The following is a 20,626-nucleotide window of genomic DNA, read 5'->3' as shown; positions in this document are numbered from 1 at the left end:
ATCATTGTACTGGCGTGGACTGTAGTTCACGTTTTGCCTCATGTCCTGTCTCTCAGATTGTGGGTACTGGCCCCTATGTTGATTTCCATTATCAGTAAATCGATCCACATATCGGGGCCTATCCTGATTACCATATATCATGGTGTTGGGATCAAACCTACTCTGTGTCCCCAATGACTGGTAGGGACCATCGTTTCTTTGATCTTGATTTTGTCTCTGGTTATTGTTCATACCTGCCATATCAGACCGGTATCTTACCCGGGGTCTATCTCCTAAATATCTAGGGCTGATGTAGCTCTCTCTATTACTAGGATCATGTGATTGGAACATTGGTACAGGAAATGGCGATCTTTGTTGATTACCCCTTTGTTCAGGTGTCACATTATTTTTACCTTGGCTTTGAGCAGACTCAAGGGACATTTTGGCTGACCTGATTTCCATTACTGTGGCTGAGGGTTCTTTAGATTTAGGCCTAGTATCTTTCATTTTATCACTTTCTCTACCCTGACAATAGAGTACCTCATATAGCTTGGTGCTTTGATGTACAATCCATTCAAGGGACTTATCACGGTCAAATTCACGGACCAATTGGGATATGATGTCTTTCTGTAGCCCATAGAAGTATGCGGTTTTAAACTCATTGGAATTTGAGTCAAAAGATACATCAAAGCGAGAGAATGCTCTTTTTAAGTCTTGTAAAAATTGGCGAGGTGATGTATTAGGTCCAGCAGTAATAGTGTACGCGACTTTCTTTGCCTCCTGCAATGACTGAAAAGGAGAAAAATGACGCCTAATTTCTTTTTCAAACTCCAGCCATGTCATATTCTGCTGTTCATTTAATCCCCTTATGATGCTGGCCGTCGGGGCATCTAAAGTTAAATGAAAATATTGTCTGTACTGTTCCTTAGGTATCTGGAGTGCTTTAAAAATGTCATGCACCGCTTCTAAGTGATCCTCAATGCAGCATTCACCTCCCTTTTTAAATGGTTTGATCAGGGCTTTAATGGATTTCATTATTTTTATGGGGCTACTTGTTGCAATGCATGGAATTGCACTATTTTGTGAGTCAATCCTGTTTTCAGGTGTATGAGATTGGTGACTGCCCCCAATGGGAGTATCAAATCCCCCAAGGGCGCTGCAACCAAGTTCAGTCACCGGCCCTGTCACTGGGGCACTAGCTCTTTGGGCAGAGCTAGAATTCACCTCCACTCCATTGAATGTGGTACCCTGCCGCCTCTCCTGGGACCTGGGAATGCACATTTGCTGTTCTAAGTCCTTACACTTTTTAAGGAGTCTGGTTGCTTCATTCTGTAAATAATTATTTTCATCGCTCATTTTATTAATCGCCTCCTGCATGTCACACATTTGCATTTGGCATTCATTGAACTCTTTATTTCTTTTGTCTCTTTCTTGAATCATTTTAATCATTTCTTGTTCTACACCCTGGAGATCACCTTCTTTTTCGCAATGTTCTTTTTGTAAAATCTGCATTTCTGAAACAATCTCATCTTTATCCTGCCTAATGTGATCCACTAAGGCTTTTAAGTGTGTCAATTCTTGCTCACTATCTTCAAATTGTTTCTTGCTTTTGGATAACTGAGTATCAAAGTCTCTGCATTTTAATTGCATGTCTTTTTGGCATACATCCAATTCTGCTCTCAACATTTCCTGATTTTTACTTGCCCCATCTAATTCAGTCTTTAACCTGTTAATTAGCTGAGTATCATTCTCTTGCATTCGCAGGGACTTGTTTAAAATAAACCATATTTTGCCGCATAGCCGTATTAAACAGTCTTTCTCTGCACTTTTATCGGCTGCATTCAATAATCTTGTAAGGCAGACCTGAATTGTGCTGCCTTCTGCAAAAATATTGTCTAGTTTTTCTTTCTGCACCTCACCCTGAATGCGGTTACTCCATTCTAAGGTACTGTTCGAAGACCAATTCCCATGTGCAAATAACTTTGCCTCTAAATATTGCACTAGATCTGAGAATGTGGTTTCCCTTTGTGACATTCTGAAATTCGTTTTTAGTGGTACACTGCTATTATAAAATGGGTTCCCTTTAATGTGCAAATGGCAGTGTGAGACACGCTTGCCACGCCCAGTAGGTACTCTATGATCACTTTCCCGGCCTGCAACGCACCATAAATATGTAGGGTATTTTGTGGAGATTTGGGGCCTGACGGTATTTTATTACCGCCGAAAAATAACTTAGCAATAATCACTCTTTGTATTCAGATTTGGCCATGTGCAACAATAATACAATGGACATGCATTATTTCAGCACCCAGACCTGCATATTTGGTATACGTGGTTGGTGGTATTTTGGTGAGCATAATTCCCTTGTTTTATTTGTGGCCCCAATGTCCAGAATCCCTTATCTTCGCTTAGATTTTTCGTGTGATCACTAGAGAGACCTCAGACCTGCATTCTAGAGATACCACATTTTCCAGTGATAGTGTTGGTGCGCCACCATGGGCAAACTCACTGACTTATTTACGACAGAGAGCTATATGTGGTAGTTTTGTGGTAATTTCCACTACCTTATATACGGTAGGGAGTTATGTTCAGAGAGTCTCTCTTCCTGTTGGCTCATGTACCTCCAACAAGTTATACTACAGTCACTCACAATTATTCATACTGATTCTGACATACACACATCTGTCTTAAAATGACCATTGCACTGTTTAAAAATCTCCCCACATCATTGGCATTGTAATGGTAAATAGAAAATAAACCACCCGTCTGTTTTCAAATATTTTCTGTATTATAAAAGTTGCACTTAGACATGATCTCATTCTTTACAGAAATAAATAAAATGGTACAGTAAAAGCATTTTCTATGTCACACTGTTAAGAGCGTGGCGGAGAACAAAACTCAAATTGCAACATTGGTATTTGATTAAGACACGCACAGGAATCCTACACTGACTGCATAATTTCGTGCACACACCCGGCTCCCACGCTTAGGTAATTACCTTATCTGAGTGTTCTTCAGTTGTTCTCTTTGTGAATGTGGCTCTCTTGGATTAACTCCAGCAAAAAGGAACGCTTGCCTTCTCAAGCCGGGGTCATTGCCTGGAATTCTCAGCTTTTTCAGATAGGAATGCCTCAGCCAGTGGAAAGGTTTTTCTTTCAGCTCTCCCCAGTCTCGACTGCAGCAGGACACCGGAATTTGCATTCAGTCAGGACCCCACAGCCAGGTCTTCTCCCCAGTAGCGCAGAAAGATGTCTGCCTGTCTTTTTCCCTGATACTGCCCACTCAAACTTTCCTCTCAGCCCTCTTTATGACGTGTCCCAATGAAATCCATCATCTCTCATCCTCCTACTCTTCAACAATAGCTTCGCTTATACATTTGCAATTGTTGCAAATCTGACTTCCTCCTTCCTGCAGTTATTGTGCACAAAAACACGGAGAATCAGGCAGAGAAGAGAAGAGAAAAATCTGCACACTTATTTAAATGGTTTTCAGAGTATGCCTAATTCTGCAGTAGAGAACACATTTTATTAGTGGGTTATATTAAAATAAGGTTTTATTAGTCAGGTTAATGGTTAATAGGTTAGCTGTTAATTTTCAAATGTGTCTCTAGCAATATAGGCATTTCAGGTGAAAAATAGTGTGCATTTTTAAATGAACACGTGTGCTTTTAACTGTAAAAATAGATTTGCATCTTATATGTTAAAATCGTTTTTTACTGAATAGTCTGTCTTTCCTTGTTAATCTGCTAACCCATATAGCAATGCACCGCACCCTTGTGGTGGTGGTGCTGCAAAAAAAATTGTGCTACTTGTGCAGTCTTGCTGTACTGTGTACTGTAACACGCCAAATATCCTTACAAGTACAATGAACCCTTAGGTACCTAGTTGAGACAAGCAATGCAAAGCCAACTTTTTTAGCTTCTGTGTTGGCACGGAATCAGAATCTGTAGCGCACTATGGTACTACCTGGCGATAAGATCACAACAACCATGGAGAGAAGAGGAGTTGTGACGCCAGCAGTGTATACGCTAAGATGGCCATGTGACAGAAAGAGGGTGTGGACATTTACCAGCCATTACATAACGGGCAAGGCTATGCAAAGCACATTATGATGGTAGGTGCAGGCATCACTCTACCTGGCTGAGAAACTCACCATCTTTGGAGACCAACGCCTCACCAAAAGCCACATAGTGAAAGTGGAAACAAAGAACTGCGAGAGGGAGTGTGAAAAAACTAGGAAATATGTATTTTCCTGCTACGCCCCCTGTCTCTGGGACATGCTGCCAACAAAGATAAGAATGCCCCCTCCCCCCTCAATCCTACACTTCAGGAAGAATCTGAAGACCGTCCATTTCAAAGAACACCTCACCAATCACTGATCGCTCCACACAGCACTACTTCTCCCCCTCTAGAGCTCCTCACCCCTTGGAGCCAGTACCCCTACCTCTGCTGCCCCCACACACTACGTGTGCTCCCTGTGTGCAGCACCACTTGCCTTCCTGCCAGATTTGTGCTTTATAAATCCCATGCATACATATATATATCTATGTCAGCTACCTCAGAAAAGTATAAAACCATGCAGACATTTTGGAATGTATCAACTGCAAGTCCTATTTCTATTACGGCAACAATACAAAAATCATCTCCAGGCACTTCCTACTGACTGAATGGATTGGAGATACAAGCATAGTTTTGATGTGACTGTCAAGCAGTGCTTCCGTAGATGGCATCCTTGGACTGCAAGGTATATGCATCCTTTGGATTGACAGTGTATGTGGTAATGTGGTTTAGACTTCTTTGGGATGATTTCAGGCTTTTTTTGTGTATTCATTTGTGAATATAGAAGTGGAGTTGAAAAGTTCCTTTGTGTCCGAAGGGTGGGCAGAGTAGATTCAACGACGGACTCCCTGTGCTCTTTCTCGAGTTGCCATCATGGGTGCAGCCTCATGAACTGCATGAGTATCAGAGGTTTGAGTTTTGTGACCAGGATGAGGGTGAATATCGCAGGCATGGAGGATCCCCCTGTTGCTGTCCATCTGTCTATGTCTGCACAGTGCAGTGTTGATGTGCAGGAAATGTCAAATGTACTCATGAGATGCCATTCTGATCATCGGTTGTCACTTGGAATTGAGGGTGATCGGTATGCCTTGGATGTGGGGCTGGGGGGATACAGTGCGCTAGGTAGTACAGGACTATGGTTGGTGGGAGGATTAATCTTCAGTAGGTTTGTTTTGAAGCCATTCACTTTCAGGACCTTGAAAGCCATCAATTACTGTTTACTTAATAGTGTGCTTTGCTAGGTCCTGATATTGCTTTTGCTTGTTGGTGATGTGGCATATCCAACTGCTTGGCATTGATATTCTTTAAAAAACGTACATGCATGAAAACTGCCAAGTAACAGAAGTTATGAACTGGCAAATGAATAATGCAGGATAAGTTGCACCACTCTCTGCCAGAGTAGCCTACAGACATATTACCTGAGCTGTTGATGATTTTACCAGTGTAACTTGAGGGAACACACGACCAATCTCTGATGCGACACCGCTAACGCCAAAACCCTGGTGTGGAGGTTGCAATTTTAGAATTAATCTTAGACCTCAGACAATTGCTCTGGGCAACCCTCCAGACCATCGACCTTCACCTGTCAAGCCATTACAGAAAGGGGAAGGACCATATGCAAATCAGGTTTGGTCCAACCCCCAAGGGGGCAATCCAGCCCAAACTACTAAGTCACATCCCTTCTGCACGAGACCACACTCATCTCCAGACATGTTTCAGCCTCATTGGGCATCCTCATTGAGGAGTAGCTTCTCAATGAGGAGTAGGTCTCTGGGCCCAGCCGGTATGGGACCCACGTCTGGGCATACCTGTCCCACACGGCGTGACAAAGCAAAGACAACAAACTAAGGACCTCTGACTGGTGGCATCTATGGTCATAGGTTGGACATTGACTATAACAGAAACCTCCAGTGCCAAGAGAGTATAGGCATGTTATTGTGTTTCTGAATTGTGCGATGCAGCATCTAGAAATGAGCATACAGACATTGTTGCCAGATGGGGTCTTACAAAATGATGGGCTGAGGGACCATGCAATTGATCACGCCCACTCTGACTTGGCCATGCTCCCTGTGCTTGCATCACATGTCTGAATGCTACAGGCCCATCTTGTACATCAGGGCAGGTGTCCGGAAGAGTGTACACCGACTGTTTTCCCGTCACACCAGAGTCCACACATGAAACATTTGCGGGCTAGCTTTGTCCATGACCTGCTTAGAGCAGCATTTAGAAGCACATGCGCTGTATATAGATTTGGTGCTTTGCTACCAAGAAAGTCTTCATCACTGGTTTACACACTCAGGGCATGCCGCTGTACATTTGGACATAGGGCAAGATTGCAGAAGAGGCCTATCCCTTTCCCCCAATTCCTCCACCCGCTAGGATTGTTTCTGACTCGTCTACGATTACTGATGCTTTATGCTAGCTGACTTCCTGTTCTGAAGACAGATGTCCTTGGTGACCAGGCTCTTGACATGCCTTACTCTTCTACCACCTTTAGATAACTGATACAGTAATCCGCACAGCATGCCCTGTTTAATCTCTGCGCATCCTTGTGTGATTACTGTACGCGGCTGCAGGGAGCGTGGTGTGGTACCATAATGCTTGTGTATACTTACACTGAAATAGAAAGGACACATCTCCTTCTCAGTCTCCCTTGCATCCATGTTCCACCCATCAATACTTCCTCTCACTAAAACACTCTCCCACAACCCGAGAAACCAATGGTGTCACTCAGACTGCCAGGCTACTCCCACACATGTATGTATATGAACACACCCACCCTTTCCCTGTACCCCCGCTCATCTGGATATGGTTATTCCCATTACTCTGCTCACTGTATGCTGTGCACCTTCAGGCTGCATCAAGCATCTCCAAGCTCTTAGTATCTCAAGAAAACTGCCCATCAAGTGATGAACAATTATGTGTATATTGTCCTGCATGCACCTGATCTCTGATGTGGTATTAACTAATGCCAAAGGGATCTTCCAAATCTTTTCTCGCCATTTGACTGTGGCAGGCCTGTCCATCACAGAAGACGAATCACTCCTAGATAACCCCAACATCGCAACACACCAGTGCACAGAAGATACACAGTTGTACCTAATGGTCAAGGGCCCACAGGATTTATCTCACGCCTTGCTGCCATTCAAACACGGATGACAAGTGCCTACGTAAAGCTTAAACCCAATAAAACCAAATTCATACTCCTGGGCCACCCCTCCAAACAGCAACCACTTCTAAAATGGGTAAGTGAAATACACCACGATGAGTTCATTTATCAATTCATCCACTCAGCAAAATGGTGACGCTCCATTGTGGATAGAAATCTATCTTTCCAACAAAACATTGCAAAAAAAAAAACAAATGGCTTGCAATCAGATCTTGCTTATCCGGAATATCAGGCTCTTTCTGCTGCCACAAGACGTCCGGACGGTGGTGGATGCCCTTGTGATCATGTATATCAACAGGAGTAACACCCTCCTCCTATGGATCCCGGCTGCTCACCTGGCCCCCTCAAAGTGTGCCACCATGCTGCAGCTTGCCTCGTCACCGGCTCTAGGAAGTCGGACAACATCATCCCCAACCCGCACAAGTTACACTATTTCCACACCCCAGCTATGATCTGCTTCAAAACGTCATGCCTCACCTGCAGTACACCGGCCTACCTGACGGATAAATTAAAAACCCTGGATGGCACAAGGTCATCTCCCAGTAAGACCATCAACACCAGATGGGAAACTAGACTGGCCCACATACAGAAACAGTCCTTCTCATTCTACTCTCTGGTCCTCTGAAATTCCCTCCTGGTGGTAAACCAGATTTATTCTACATTTCCTTCAGTTTAGGAAAGAATTTAAGATCTAGTTCTTCCAACAACACCCCAATGTAACCTAAATTCTGGCTTGTGTAAACCCTAATCCATATATTGTACAGTGGTCAACATTACCAATGTCTACTTGATGACTTGTTAAAATCTCTCTACCCACGTTTTTCTCTATGACCTGTATAGCGATGTTGCTCCAGAGTTCACTCTATAAAAACATATAATTAGAATAATACTAACATTTATTTGCTCCTGAAGAATTATTTTGGTGCAGCATTCATTGTCGCGCCCCCCAGGCACTTTCCTCTTTTCGTGATGCACAGTTTGACAGAGTTTGTGAACCTTGATTTTGTATTTATGTTATTTGAAATCTTTTTAGTAGCTCTAATTGGCTGTGCAATACTTATGGATATAAAAGTGTTGAACATGTCCTTCTGCAGTGTACACTCTCTTTTGAAGTTTAGCCCCTAATTGTGTAGCATATTACACAAAGTTGTGTTGCATTGGCACTGTCGTTTATGAGTAAGCCTTGGTGGAGTGTGAACGGTTAATACCTGAGACTCATCCTGATCTGATTATTATCTGTTATTCATTTGAGGAGTATTCGTTTGAGGTATGTTGCATTGTTATCTCTAATCCGGAAATGGGCCGCTATTGGTTAGTGTTAAAAATGTCACAAAATGGCTGGTTACCTCAGACCATGTAAGTTATTTGGTAAGAAACTGGTGATATAGAAATTGGCCATAGACTTCACACTTGCTCACCTGCACGTCCGCTGAAGAGGGCTGCCATTGACCGATCCAATGGAATATGCTGGACGCTGTGGAGATAATTCTTCGCGTATTGTGCAGTCCAGAGCTGACACTTTGTATGCAAGACATTTCCTGGGGCGCGATGATCATAAAGAGATTATAGACCCCCCACTCGGGGCGGAACAGACCAACATGGCCAACAGGCCTTGGGCCTGTGAAAAACCCGCACAGAAGCATGGCGGGCATTTTAAGGGAATAAGCAGCACGAGGGCATGTGTGGTGAAATGGTGTCACACTGAGAGAGGATCAGCGTGAGAACTGAGGAAAGTGTGCCATGTTCCTTGGCGGGGCGCTGAACATAATTTCACTTGACCCACTCTTTTTCCAGTTCCTTTCTTCCATTCCTCATCGACGCCCTCCGTTTTTCATATTCTTGTTATAAAAGGTTTAAAGAGGGAGAATAATACTGGTTCGCTGATTGCAAATGTATAATTTCTCATTTCAAATGTAGAATAAGTATTCTCACCCGCTGTTCCAGACACCCGAGCGCCCTTCCCCGGGTTCAAATAAGAGATTCATGTCGATTTGGAATGTATGTTTTGGGTGTTCATTTAAAAGCTTGATTTATTATCCCATTTAATGAAGCTTTGATCTATTGTTTATTTCTTCAATAAAGGCCTTTTATTAGCGTTAAAATAAACTGAAAATTGAATTCTAATCGCGTCGTACACAAACCCAGACTTGTTACTGACCAATGGGGTGTCTCTAAATAATGCCAACCTATGCCCCAAAGGAAGCCCGCGCTAACAGTATTGTGAAAATACATCAACAAGAGCAACACAACAGATCTATAATAACCAAGAAAAGCTTTCCGAGCAGCGTACATTAGAGTAGCACGTGGCACCAGTCACTGCCAAACATTTACTGCACCCGAGGAGCACATGCTCTTTGCTGTTCTCTGTGCAGCATAACGCGCTCTTTGCCTCAAAAGCGCCGAGTTATAAATGCAGCTGAGCTCTGCGTTATGTGCACGTGATCTGCGCGCTCTCGCGCACGTGCCTCAGTGTCTAACCAAGTCTTGTCTCTCTTTCCATTCCAGATGCTGGACCCGAAACCACAACATGAATTACTGGCTCATCATCCGGCTCCCCATTTTAATAGCGATTGGGGTGAGTTATCACACAAGCGAACACGGGATGTCTAATTATCACCTCTGAGGCAGTGCAGCTGCTCAGGACTTTAATGAGCACCGCGGAACAAAATGGATTAAAGTTAACTTATTCATAGCTCGCGACCTCTGTGCCACAGAAAATGTGTATTTTATAAGAAGTCCATATATTTAAGAGCAAGTGTGCTTATTAGAGCTGGGCGGGTAGCTCAGCAAGTTAAGGTATGGGTTCAGGCATGGAGCCATCCTTTAGTTTGCATATTTATTTATTTAAATTTTTATACCACGCTGCATGCCTGTAGGCCTCAGTTTGAATGCCATCAGGGTTATCAGTCCCCTTTATCCTTTCTGTAGAAAATTGGAGTACGATTGAATTGCCCAGTTTATGGTGATTATTTTACACAAGGAAGCGGGTGGAGTTTGAACTGAAGCACTATATACAAATAGGATTTTCTTTACAGACACATATAGCGTTCACCATATACAACTTCCACCTCATTGAGTATAGCATGAATCAGTTACTCACAGGGCATAGTAAGAGAGAGGGGTAGAAAAGCTGTTTTAGTTCAGGGTATGAATACAGAGCACGTATTTGCTTTATTTCCTTCATTTTATTTATTTATTTAGTTATTTACAATATAACTTTAACAATACTGTCAAAGCACAGTAGCCAGGCAACGCAACCTATCTTCTTCCCAAGCCTCAGTCCACACCAACTAAGTCTAATGACAGCCCTACCACCTGAAAGGCATCAATAAGATAGCCGGCTCCTTCTCAGAAGATTGAATAGTCACTGCACCTGCTATGTATAAGGAAAACAAGCAAATTGCAATCAAAGATGCTGCGATGGAACCACAGTCCTGCTACACTTGGATAGATTGTGGTGTTAGGCACTGCATTGCCCTTGGAGGAATTGTGTGCCATGGCCATGTCTCTCGCCTGAAGGGCAGGTGGGGGTTATTCATGTATTGTACCTGAACAAAATCAGGGAATTGCCCTGAATCGCACTGAAAGGACGTGAGGGGTGGCTGGGCATCACGCTTGGATGAACTGTTATGGTTGGCCACTCATGGTATGTGAAGGTTTAGTGTGTGCCCACTATTTGCAATGATTCACCATGCGCTGCACCTGAAAGGGTTTATCAGTATAGCCGGCGCTGTACTAGTGGTCATTTGTGAAAGCTGGCCTGTTCTGCTAAGCAGTTGTCACAGCCGCAAGAATCGACAGAGGATGACACGACCTGGTCTAATAGGTGAATATACAACAAATCACCATCAGGGTCTCCAAGTTCGTATAAATGCACCACTTTGGTGTGCACCAGCTGCACACATCAGAATACAGCAATGACTACGACAAATTTGGTCTCGCTGCTCACACAATTTGTCCGCCTACTTATACCAAGGTACACCTCAACACCTCTGCCATCAGTATGCAGTGAAGACCTATGACAAATTTGGGCCAGCTGGACTCATAACGAGTCTCTTGCACTCACGCTTTCTTCTGACCTCCCTCAGCACCCATTCACATGCCTGACCTCCTGGCTTGCTTTGTACCAGCACCCGGCCAGTCCCGCTAAGCCTTATCATGGCCAAATGCACAAGCAGTCTAAACCAACTCCATGGTTCCCATAATTTGGACTTCGGTCCCCCGACCGTGTTTCCACCACTAGCGCATTGAAACTAAAATAATGGCAAAAGGCGCTATATAAATGTCAACTACAATACAATTAGTGTTTCCTGTTTTAAGGTTTATTTTCTTTTACTTCTGGTGGTGTTTTTCCAGTGTTTTCAAAGATTTGCAGAATCTGTGTTCATTATTGTTTTGCTTTGAGCCACCTTCAATAAATTGTGATTGAACCGTTTTTTTCCAGTGTAAACATACACATATTATTTCATATTGTTTCATTGCGTACATACATAGTGTAATAGCTCTCATGACCAGCAGCAAAAATAACATATGCCGAGGTTTGAGAGGTTAACTTCGAATTCCACCCTATTGCAACAATAGCTCAAAGATATACATCAATCACAGACTGATTTTGACCTGGTTTGACAGCGATATGGTTATGTAAAAAAAATGTAAGGCTTGAAGAACTCCCAATTCTCAGTGAAATATACAAATGTAGTTAAAATTCCCTTCCCCTTAAAGGAAAGTGCGCAAGACAAAATAGCATTTGGCTTAAAAAAAAAAGTAATAGGTATTGGTTTAAAATGTTCGCTTTTCAGTGCTTGCCTTACAAACTGCGTTTGCTAGAGTCCTTCGCGTTGTCACTTACCTCGGGCTATGAATAAGGGTTTTCACCTTGTTGCCTTTAACACCACTTCCTCTGCATCAGCCACAAAGAAGGATTTATATATTTCAGTGGGCATTTATTGTTTCAGCTCCCTGCTGGCTGGCAGTCTTGTGATAATCAGTGGCAAAGGGCACCCCCCTAACCAGTGGCTGTTAAAAACACTTAACACACAATTAAAGTTTTGAGCATGCTAATTCAGACTAACAAATACAGACTGCATGATAAAAAAAACTGAAGAAAAAAGATAAAATGCCTGATTCATTCACCAACACAGGCAGTTAATGGAATTTGAGGGTTTTGGTTTCCTTGCAGTGAATTAAGCACGAGGCCTGAAATAAAGTGAACAGCAACGTGCCCATTACCCCGGCCTCAGAAATCTCTACAAAGTAACGCCAGCGTTGCTGCCAGATAAGCAAATGCCTACTCCTAAATCTCTCTGTTCCAATAAGCTTTTGGATTTAGCAGCCTGTTTTTAAACTTGTGTAGCACCCCTACCTGTGCCTCCATTATACTCATTTGCAGGCAGGTGAGCGCCAGAAGCTCTGATTATTATTCAAGCCATTGGGGCCCTCACAGCTTAAACAATTGAGAGAAGGACTTGGTACTCCACAGTACAGAGAACAGAAACCCTCAGTGTCACCCAGGACCAGCACATTGTTGCATCCACATGGCAGACCAGGATTACAATAAGATGTGCAGGGAATGAGCAAGTCTCAAAGCAACCAGTAACAGTGAATGCTCAGCTTCAGCAGCTGACAGATTAGCGGGACACGGTCCACTGCTCCTCCGGATGGCCTAGGATGCCCAACTCAGCACAATAATGTAGTGGAAAAAAGTAGTGGGGCCTGTATTTTCTCTCAACTTTTGCACTGCATAGTCCTCTGTGCTGTGCAAACATTTTGGCTACTGCTTGTCGAGTGTGAGGAGACACAAACTTATGGCAAGCCAAACCAGTGCCGGCCAGGCCCTCCTGAAATCAATGAATCACGTGGCCTGGAGCCGTGAAATCTCCCCCTCACCCTTAATTGCACTTACTGCCCAGGGTGGGGAGTGATGTCTGTCTAGCAGCACGGCGTGACTGCAGAGGAGTTGCTAGGGGGAGGGCTGAGGGGATGAAGCCCCTTGTCTTTTGGTTGTAGCCCCGGACAGACGCTCAGGGGTTACAACCAAAAGGCTAGCTAGCCCCGAGTCTCGACAGGCCCGACATTAGTGTAGCCCCAGATCTTTCCAGACCTATTAACACCCCTGTGTGACTGCATCGTGCCCCAGTGACACACTCCCACACGGTGCACCTTTACGGGGCCATGACATGGTCTCTGTGCTTCCAGGAGTTTAACGGATCATGGCAGCAGAGAGCAATTCATCTTTCTGCTGAAGTTGGCACGGACCAGCTACACACAAAGGAAATAATGATTTTGCAGCTTACGTTTTGGTCTATACAAATAAAGAGAGCATGATGTTGTTTGCCTTTAATACGAAGAAGAATGTGTATTGCTTGGGTAGTGTTACGAAGTATGTCATTTGTAATGAACTGTCATTTGCTTGAGCATTTTCTGCTGCTGTCTGCGCTGGCTTCTTAATGCTGACATATTGCTTCCTTAGCTCTACTTCCGAGTAGGGGGCAGAACTATGGATCTCTGACACGGACTCTGTGAGGATTACATGTAACAAAGCAGTGCAGGCTCAAGGGCTGAGAGGATAGCTCATTGGCAATGCAGTCTTCCTTGGACACAGAGCAACACCAGTTCGAATCCCGCTCCCGCACCATGTAAATAATATAATGTATAAAATAACCAGGTTTTTTCAGGGCCCACAGAGGAAGTGGAAATCAATATCAGAGGTCACTTTGCAGATTTATTTGGTATTTACTAAAAAACGGAAACCCTAAATACAATTAAACATTCCCCTTTCACCTATACATTCTTACTAACCCTTTGAATGCAAATTCCAGTTCCTTCTGACCACATTAAAAGCTTATTATTAAGAGGCCCCTTTAACTATGGGCTCAGTGATTCCTCTTTTTGTCAGGAGACGACCCTGGTATGAGAAAACCTCATCTGATTAATATGTGCCCAGTGAGCTTCTGTCAGATTCCCTTTGAGTATGTTTATTTTGTAATCAAACAGATACGTCTTGTCTATAATTTCAAAGGCCCCTTTCCACAGTGGCAGAAACATCTGCTCCTTCGATTGGTTCCTTTGAAGGTCATAGAGATACACTTGGTCACCTACTTCATATTCCATTTTCGAGCCAATGAGGTCATACTATGCCTTCATACTGATGCCAGTTTTGATTGGGCAGAGGCAAAGGTACATTGCAGGTGTTTTCCAAGATGTTCAACATGCTGATGAGTAGTAGATGCATTAATCAAGGTCTGTTCACTGTGTGGAATAACAGATGCCGAGGTAATACCAATTTTCTCACAGCCATTCGTCCAAAGGGGGTTATCGAGGTGGCTGACGTAGAGGTAGATCACAGAGCCATTAAAACCAGCAGTAATAATAAGTCCCAACCGGGTCCCGACTCCAACACAAACCTCTTTAGAATTCCAACAATTGCTCCCACCACCCCTGCTAGAGGCGGGCCAGTAGGGAATGTGTAGTTTAATTGTACTCTTGCAATTTCCCACATCTTAATGATCACTTCACTGGTGAAATGAGAACCCCACTTGGACTCAATATTTTGAGGGAGGGTGAAGCAAGAAAAGATGTGGCTGATCAATAAAGTGCCAGCCGTCTCTGCATTACAATTAGGGGCTGGCAGAAATTCAGTATACTTTTTAAATAGCTAAGTAACCATTAACACATGTGTGTTACCACATGGCAAACAAATCATGAGCCCAATGCAGTCTATCTGCAAATCACATCATGGAATGCCATCCCTGTTTTCTGTCGATGAGCTTGGTGAGTGCAAAAATCAGTTTGAACTGAGCACATAACAGACATAGCTTTAAATTTGTATTTAGATCTTGACCTGTATGTGGCCAGAAAGCGACCTCACATAGTATCACTAAAGTCTGTTTCTGCATCATGGTTATGATTTACCGTGATACTTCAGAATGAGGAAGGTACTGCCCAGTGGCCACAACAAGATTGGGGTTTCCTAAACAACAATCCATCTTAAATATGAAACATCTTCTGAAATGTCCTTACTATTCTAAAATATTCCTTTCTCTTACACAATGTATATTCAATGGGAAAGTTACCGAACATGGGTAATAGATTGCCTTCAGTTACGGCTGTTCGGAGTGCTCTTGTTTCTTGGTTGGAGGAAAATTGTCAAAATCTATGGTTGTACTATGAGGCTTTGTTGTGGCATAATCCAGCGTTGCAAACTGAGAACAAGTCTTAATGTTGGCGAAACTGGGTCATGAAGTGGGTTTTGAGGGTAGGAGAATAGGAGATGTTTTTTGTTGGAAGGAGCAGGGGGTGAGCTACGCTGCATTGCGTCATAAGTTTCGTCTGGGAGACGTGAATTAGAAAGTATAGAACACTCAAGTTGATGCTATTGCAAAGACTGCAATTGTTGAACATTCGACTTGCGGGCAAGCCTGACATTTGTAAGATATTTGATTCGCCACCTGAATGGTCTCCGTATTTCGTAGCATGATGCCTGTAAAGCCTGCGTATGTTGAATGGTGGGATAGGATGCGACAGGTTTGGGCATCGAAGTTGAATTGCAATATTTTGATGGAACATTGGGATTGTTTTATGAAGGCAGAATTTAAGGCAAAGTTAGATCTCAATTTGCAGTTGATTCAACAGAAGATACTTGCACGCCTGTATTGGATGCCTGTGCATATGCACAAACTTGGACTATTGGACAATGATCTGTGCTGGGGTTGTGGCAAGGAGAATGGCACGTTATTGCATGCATTATGGGATTGTACCAGAGTTCAGAATTTCTAGACGGAAGTATTAGACAGGCTGGATATTATAATGAAAATAACAATTTCCTATGCAGGCTATTCTATCATCTCATGTGGACAGGTGTACGATGGTTCACAGTCATAATCAAGGGATTGAAAGAGCATTATTGGTGGCAGGAAAACACTATTGAAAGTCTAAGATGAGGTAAAAGCCAGAGGTGGAAGACTGGATAGCTGAATTGCAGATCTTGTACAGTTTTGATAAGGTTACGTTTTTGAGGCAAGACAGAGAGGATGCATATTTGGAATTATGGGCACCTTTTTAATGACCTGTATGGTTAATATTGTGATTTGTGCATTAATTTATGAATGTGAAGCAGGGGAAGTTGTGTTGTATATTGTTAGATGATGCATTGAACTATTGCGATCAGTTGGTTTCGTAAACAGACTGACTGAGGCCAGGAAGTGGTAGAATGGCTAATTCTACAAGAAGATGAAATTGTATCCTCAAGGATTTTTTTTAATGGCTTTGCTAGATTTCATAACCCCTGACTCATACCTCAGGTATGATAAACAACTATTTACAAGTATCGGGACACCTCAATGGGGTGCCACTTGAAAATGAACATGTCCTTAATCACCCCATCTGGAACAAGTATATTAAATATTGGGGGAGTTTCATAGATTAGATTGTTGGTATATGGCACTGCTCAAGAGATGAATTGAACCGATTCCTGACATATATAAACAAGATTGATCATCGTTTACAATTCACTGCAGATATTGGCGTAAAGAAGGTAAACTATTTATTTATTTACATAGATTTGTGATGCGCACTGCAGCCCACGGGCATCGAGGCGCTAAGTGGTGCTTATGGAGGTCTACTTATGGGTTACATGAAAGCCGCCCAGAAAGATTCTTATACATGGTAAGGTTAATACAAAACCTAAGAGAGAGTTGCGTGTTCAAAAGGCTGCTTGGTTACAGATGCAGCGGTTAAGCAGGAGAAGCAGGCTAGAACAACAGATTCAAACAAAGAGCACGGTTTTGATCGCCTTACAGAAGGCTGCACTATCTTGATGTAACAATTGAATTGAAAGAAGTAGGGTTGACTACTAATCTGTTTCGGAAACTGACTGATCGCATTCATTTATTGCATCGTCTAAGCTTCCATCCACCCAACACAATCAATAGTTCACCATATAGCCTGCTAATGAGGGTTAAGAGAATTGCCTCTGAAAGTGACAACTTAAAAGGAATCAGCAAACAAGAGAAACATTGTTACAAAACACCAAGAATAACAGACAGCAGATATAGTATACGTATTTAAGTTTTCAATGCAAAGTTGCAAAATCAAAAATATAGTTAACAAACACTGGTGCTCTATTTTATCAGAAGTTGATAGATTAGGATATATGTTCAGAACAAGACCCACATTTGCACATAATAGGAGCAAATACAGAAAGTACCTATTGAAATATAGTGACAAAATTAAGGAGGAAACAATCACTAATAAGACAGGGACATTTCCGTGTCTTCAGTGTGTGAATTGTGGGTATGTTACAAAGGGCAAAGTGTGTTTTTTTTTATCTGAATACAGGAAAGAAAATAAGATTGAAAAACGTTGCTACATGTGAGACTTCCAACATCATCATTAAGTACCCTTGTGGGATGCACTACGTGGGACAGTCCGCAAAATATGCTAACATCCAGTGGCATGAACATCTGTCAAATCTACACACAAAGAATATGAAATCACCCACCTTACGACATCAAATGTCACAGATGCGTTTTAAGATTCTGGAGGTGATCAAGAAGGGACCACGTGGAACACACATGGATAACCTTCTGAACAATAGGACATGCTTTTGGATAGAGACTCTCAATTCACTCAACCCAGGAGGGATGAATGAGGAGTGTAATTGGAATTGATTTATTGGTTAAACATGCATGCAAAGAATCGTCACTAAGCCATGAAAGAAGGTAGTATGGATTGTACATTGTGATGATTAAGCAAATGTATGTTGAATTCAGACATTGTGTCATGGTCAGTGATAATTTTAAGAGAATTAAAGATTGCATACTTTTGTCAATATGTAAAAAGAGAAATGGATTATAGAAGTATTATCTTAAATACTAGTTACTTGATATCAGTTCAACTTGACCCTCAGTGAACAAAGACACATTTAGGGACATATCTCACATGCACTATCCTTTCAACTGCATAGTTGCAGTATTATGGTCTATGATTAATATGCATGACTATTTAGCACATGTTTAACTTGCGTGATGCACACACGCACAATCGGGTCACAACTCCATAAAAGTGACCTCAGAATATCATATACTCTAGGCGTTACACATCATGTTTAGCGGAATGGCAATGTGAGTATATCTACGATATCACATCAAAACACATTATATAGACATCAATATGACACACATACTCTTTTCAAAAGAATTATTTTTGTTGTTTTGAACATGTTTTAGTCTCTGAATACACGACACTATATTTTCTTAAAGTTTGTTTGGTTACACGTACCGTAGCGCCACCTTGCACGGTAACGTGGTGACATAACCATGTTGATAATGTCACTTGATGATGTTACAATGCAAACACCCCGCAATGTGGCATAAAATGGGGGCACACAAGCAGGTAGGCAGGTGAACAGAACAGTGTCATTTGGCGCTATGCTAGGAGCTGTTAAGTTGGTCTCACAACAAAGAAAGTGCATCTCTTCTAACAAGGTAATTGCATCAGAGTATTTTTTTAATATTAAGTAGGCTTAACTTTAGGTAACCTGCTGGTTTTGTGGACGACTGGTTTTAGTGCTGAAACTATATTTTATTTTAGATTTGTTGAGGCCGGAGAGTAATGGGACCAAGTTAGACTCTCTGGACAACAGCAGTACAGGTCTGTGCAATAATATTCTTCTTCTCGGACATATGAAATATTAATAATACATGAACATCTCAGAATATATTGAAGATAAGAAACTTAATATTAAGAAGTATTATATAATTTGTTTATCTCCTTTTTCTGCAGGACTCATTTTAGTGGCTGACTCAGGCTGGTACTGGATAACACATGCTGATTGATGCATAGACAAATAATAAGCTATGACAACAAAATGAATTTATTTTCTATTTTTATTTCTGATTATTCCAGATGCATGAAAAAGGACTCATGTCCGAAATGCATTGGATCTTCACACAATAAAAGCCTGTTCTCTTTTAAAAACAACATGGTCACAATACTTGACTCCTGCAATACAGAAACACAAACTCATGGCTGACAATGCTGAGGGAAAGTAATTGTAAAAACAATGTGATAAGGCAATGCCAGCGAATGTTCACCCAATGACTGATGGTGACATCACCATGTGCATGGGGAATTCTGGTGTGGACCAAAGAATTGTATAAAACAAAGTACTAAAAAAGGTTAAGCATGCCAAAACAGTGGGACCCACTCAACACAGTCACCAAGGAACACTTGTTCCAGGGGTTGCCTTTGGACCTGTCTCACAGGCATCAGCCAGACTGATCTGTACTTCAGCCATTTGATGAAAAGAATGTTTCTAAGTTGGCAATTCCAGAGGTATTTTCAAAGTGGGTTGTGGTCTACATCGACTGACTCAACAGAATTCTTCTCCATAACCAAGCTGCACTTCTGCAGTCAACAGCAAAATGGGTGTGCTGGCTCCTTGGGGGCACCGTTACGTCACACCTGTGCCTTGCAGTGACAAAAGGATGGCTGCGCCATCTTACCAAACACAAAATGGATGAGTTGGAACTGGGAGCACACAGAGAAAGGTGCCAGTGCGTTCTGGGGTGCACCCAAAAGAAGTGAATCAAAGCAGTGCTGTTCTGCTGCTTGCAAAAACAAAAAGTTCCCATTGAAAAAGGGAATATTTCAAATTAAAAAGAATGCTGCTTTGATGCTATTTTCATCTGTTTTTCACCAAACTACTTTTATTATTAAGGCCTTGCCATGCCCATCCATATCTACATGGTGCTTCTGCAGAAGAAAGCATGACCCCTGAATGACAGGCTCGTTCAAGCCAAACTTGGGAAAATAAAGGAAGCTTCATTTTCAGCCACACAGGAAATGCTTTACTTTTTGAGTTACAAAGTGTCAAAGACCAATAATTCAAAGAAACTCCAGCTCTCTGGGCTGTGTCAATTTCAGTGCATCTGTGTTCAAACAAATTGTGGCCTACAAGAAAGTAACTATGGCTGCAAAATAATATTGGGAAGTCAGATGTAAAAACCAAATTTGAAAGGAAAATGGCAGCTTTCACCACATGTGTCAAAATAGGCTTTTGCAAACCAATGAAGAAAATGCTTGTTTTAAAAGTACAATGTTGAATAAAAACATATCCTTGACTAGCAATGTGAAAGGGGATTGTGCTGTGAAATTATATATATATATATATATGAGGCTTTATTCAGCAGGCTTACTTCATATTCAGGACAAAATTAAACTCGATAAGGAATTATAAGGTAGTGCCTACTTGGGGAAACTCAAACTCAGCTTAAAACAGGTTTCAGCTTGGAGGATGCTAGCAACAGAAGGCCCCTCACAGTAGATCCTAGAACACAAGTGATAATTGATACCTTTACAGACTTTGGTCTATGCTCCAGTCTCTTACAATAGGATTTCTGGGACATGGATGTGCGAAGTG

The 20,626-nt window shown here is 42.2% G+C and overlaps 1 protein-coding gene across 1 annotated transcript in view; it reads left to right on the top strand.

Annotated features, from left to right (window-relative positions):
• GLP1R (glucagon like peptide 1 receptor) overlaps positions 1 to 20,626 on the top strand; it is a 676,904-nt gene that overhangs the window by 527,025 nt on the left and 129,253 nt on the right. Inside the window, exon 6 of the mRNA XM_069607308.1 lies at positions 9,712 to 9,781. Within this exon, the coding sequence (XP_069463409.1) occupies positions 9,712 to 9,781 (70 nt within the window). The remainder of the gene's footprint in view (positions 1 to 9,711; positions 9,782 to 20,626) is intronic.

Source organism: Ambystoma mexicanum, chromosome 4q, assembly GCF_040938575.1.
Source record: "Ambystoma mexicanum isolate Mex_15411 chromosome 4q, UKY_AmexF1_1, whole genome shotgun sequence".
Lineage (NCBI taxonomy): Eukaryota > Metazoa > Chordata > Amphibia > Caudata > Ambystomatidae > Ambystoma > Ambystoma mexicanum.
This window is presented reverse-complemented; position numbering and strand designations above follow the sequence as displayed.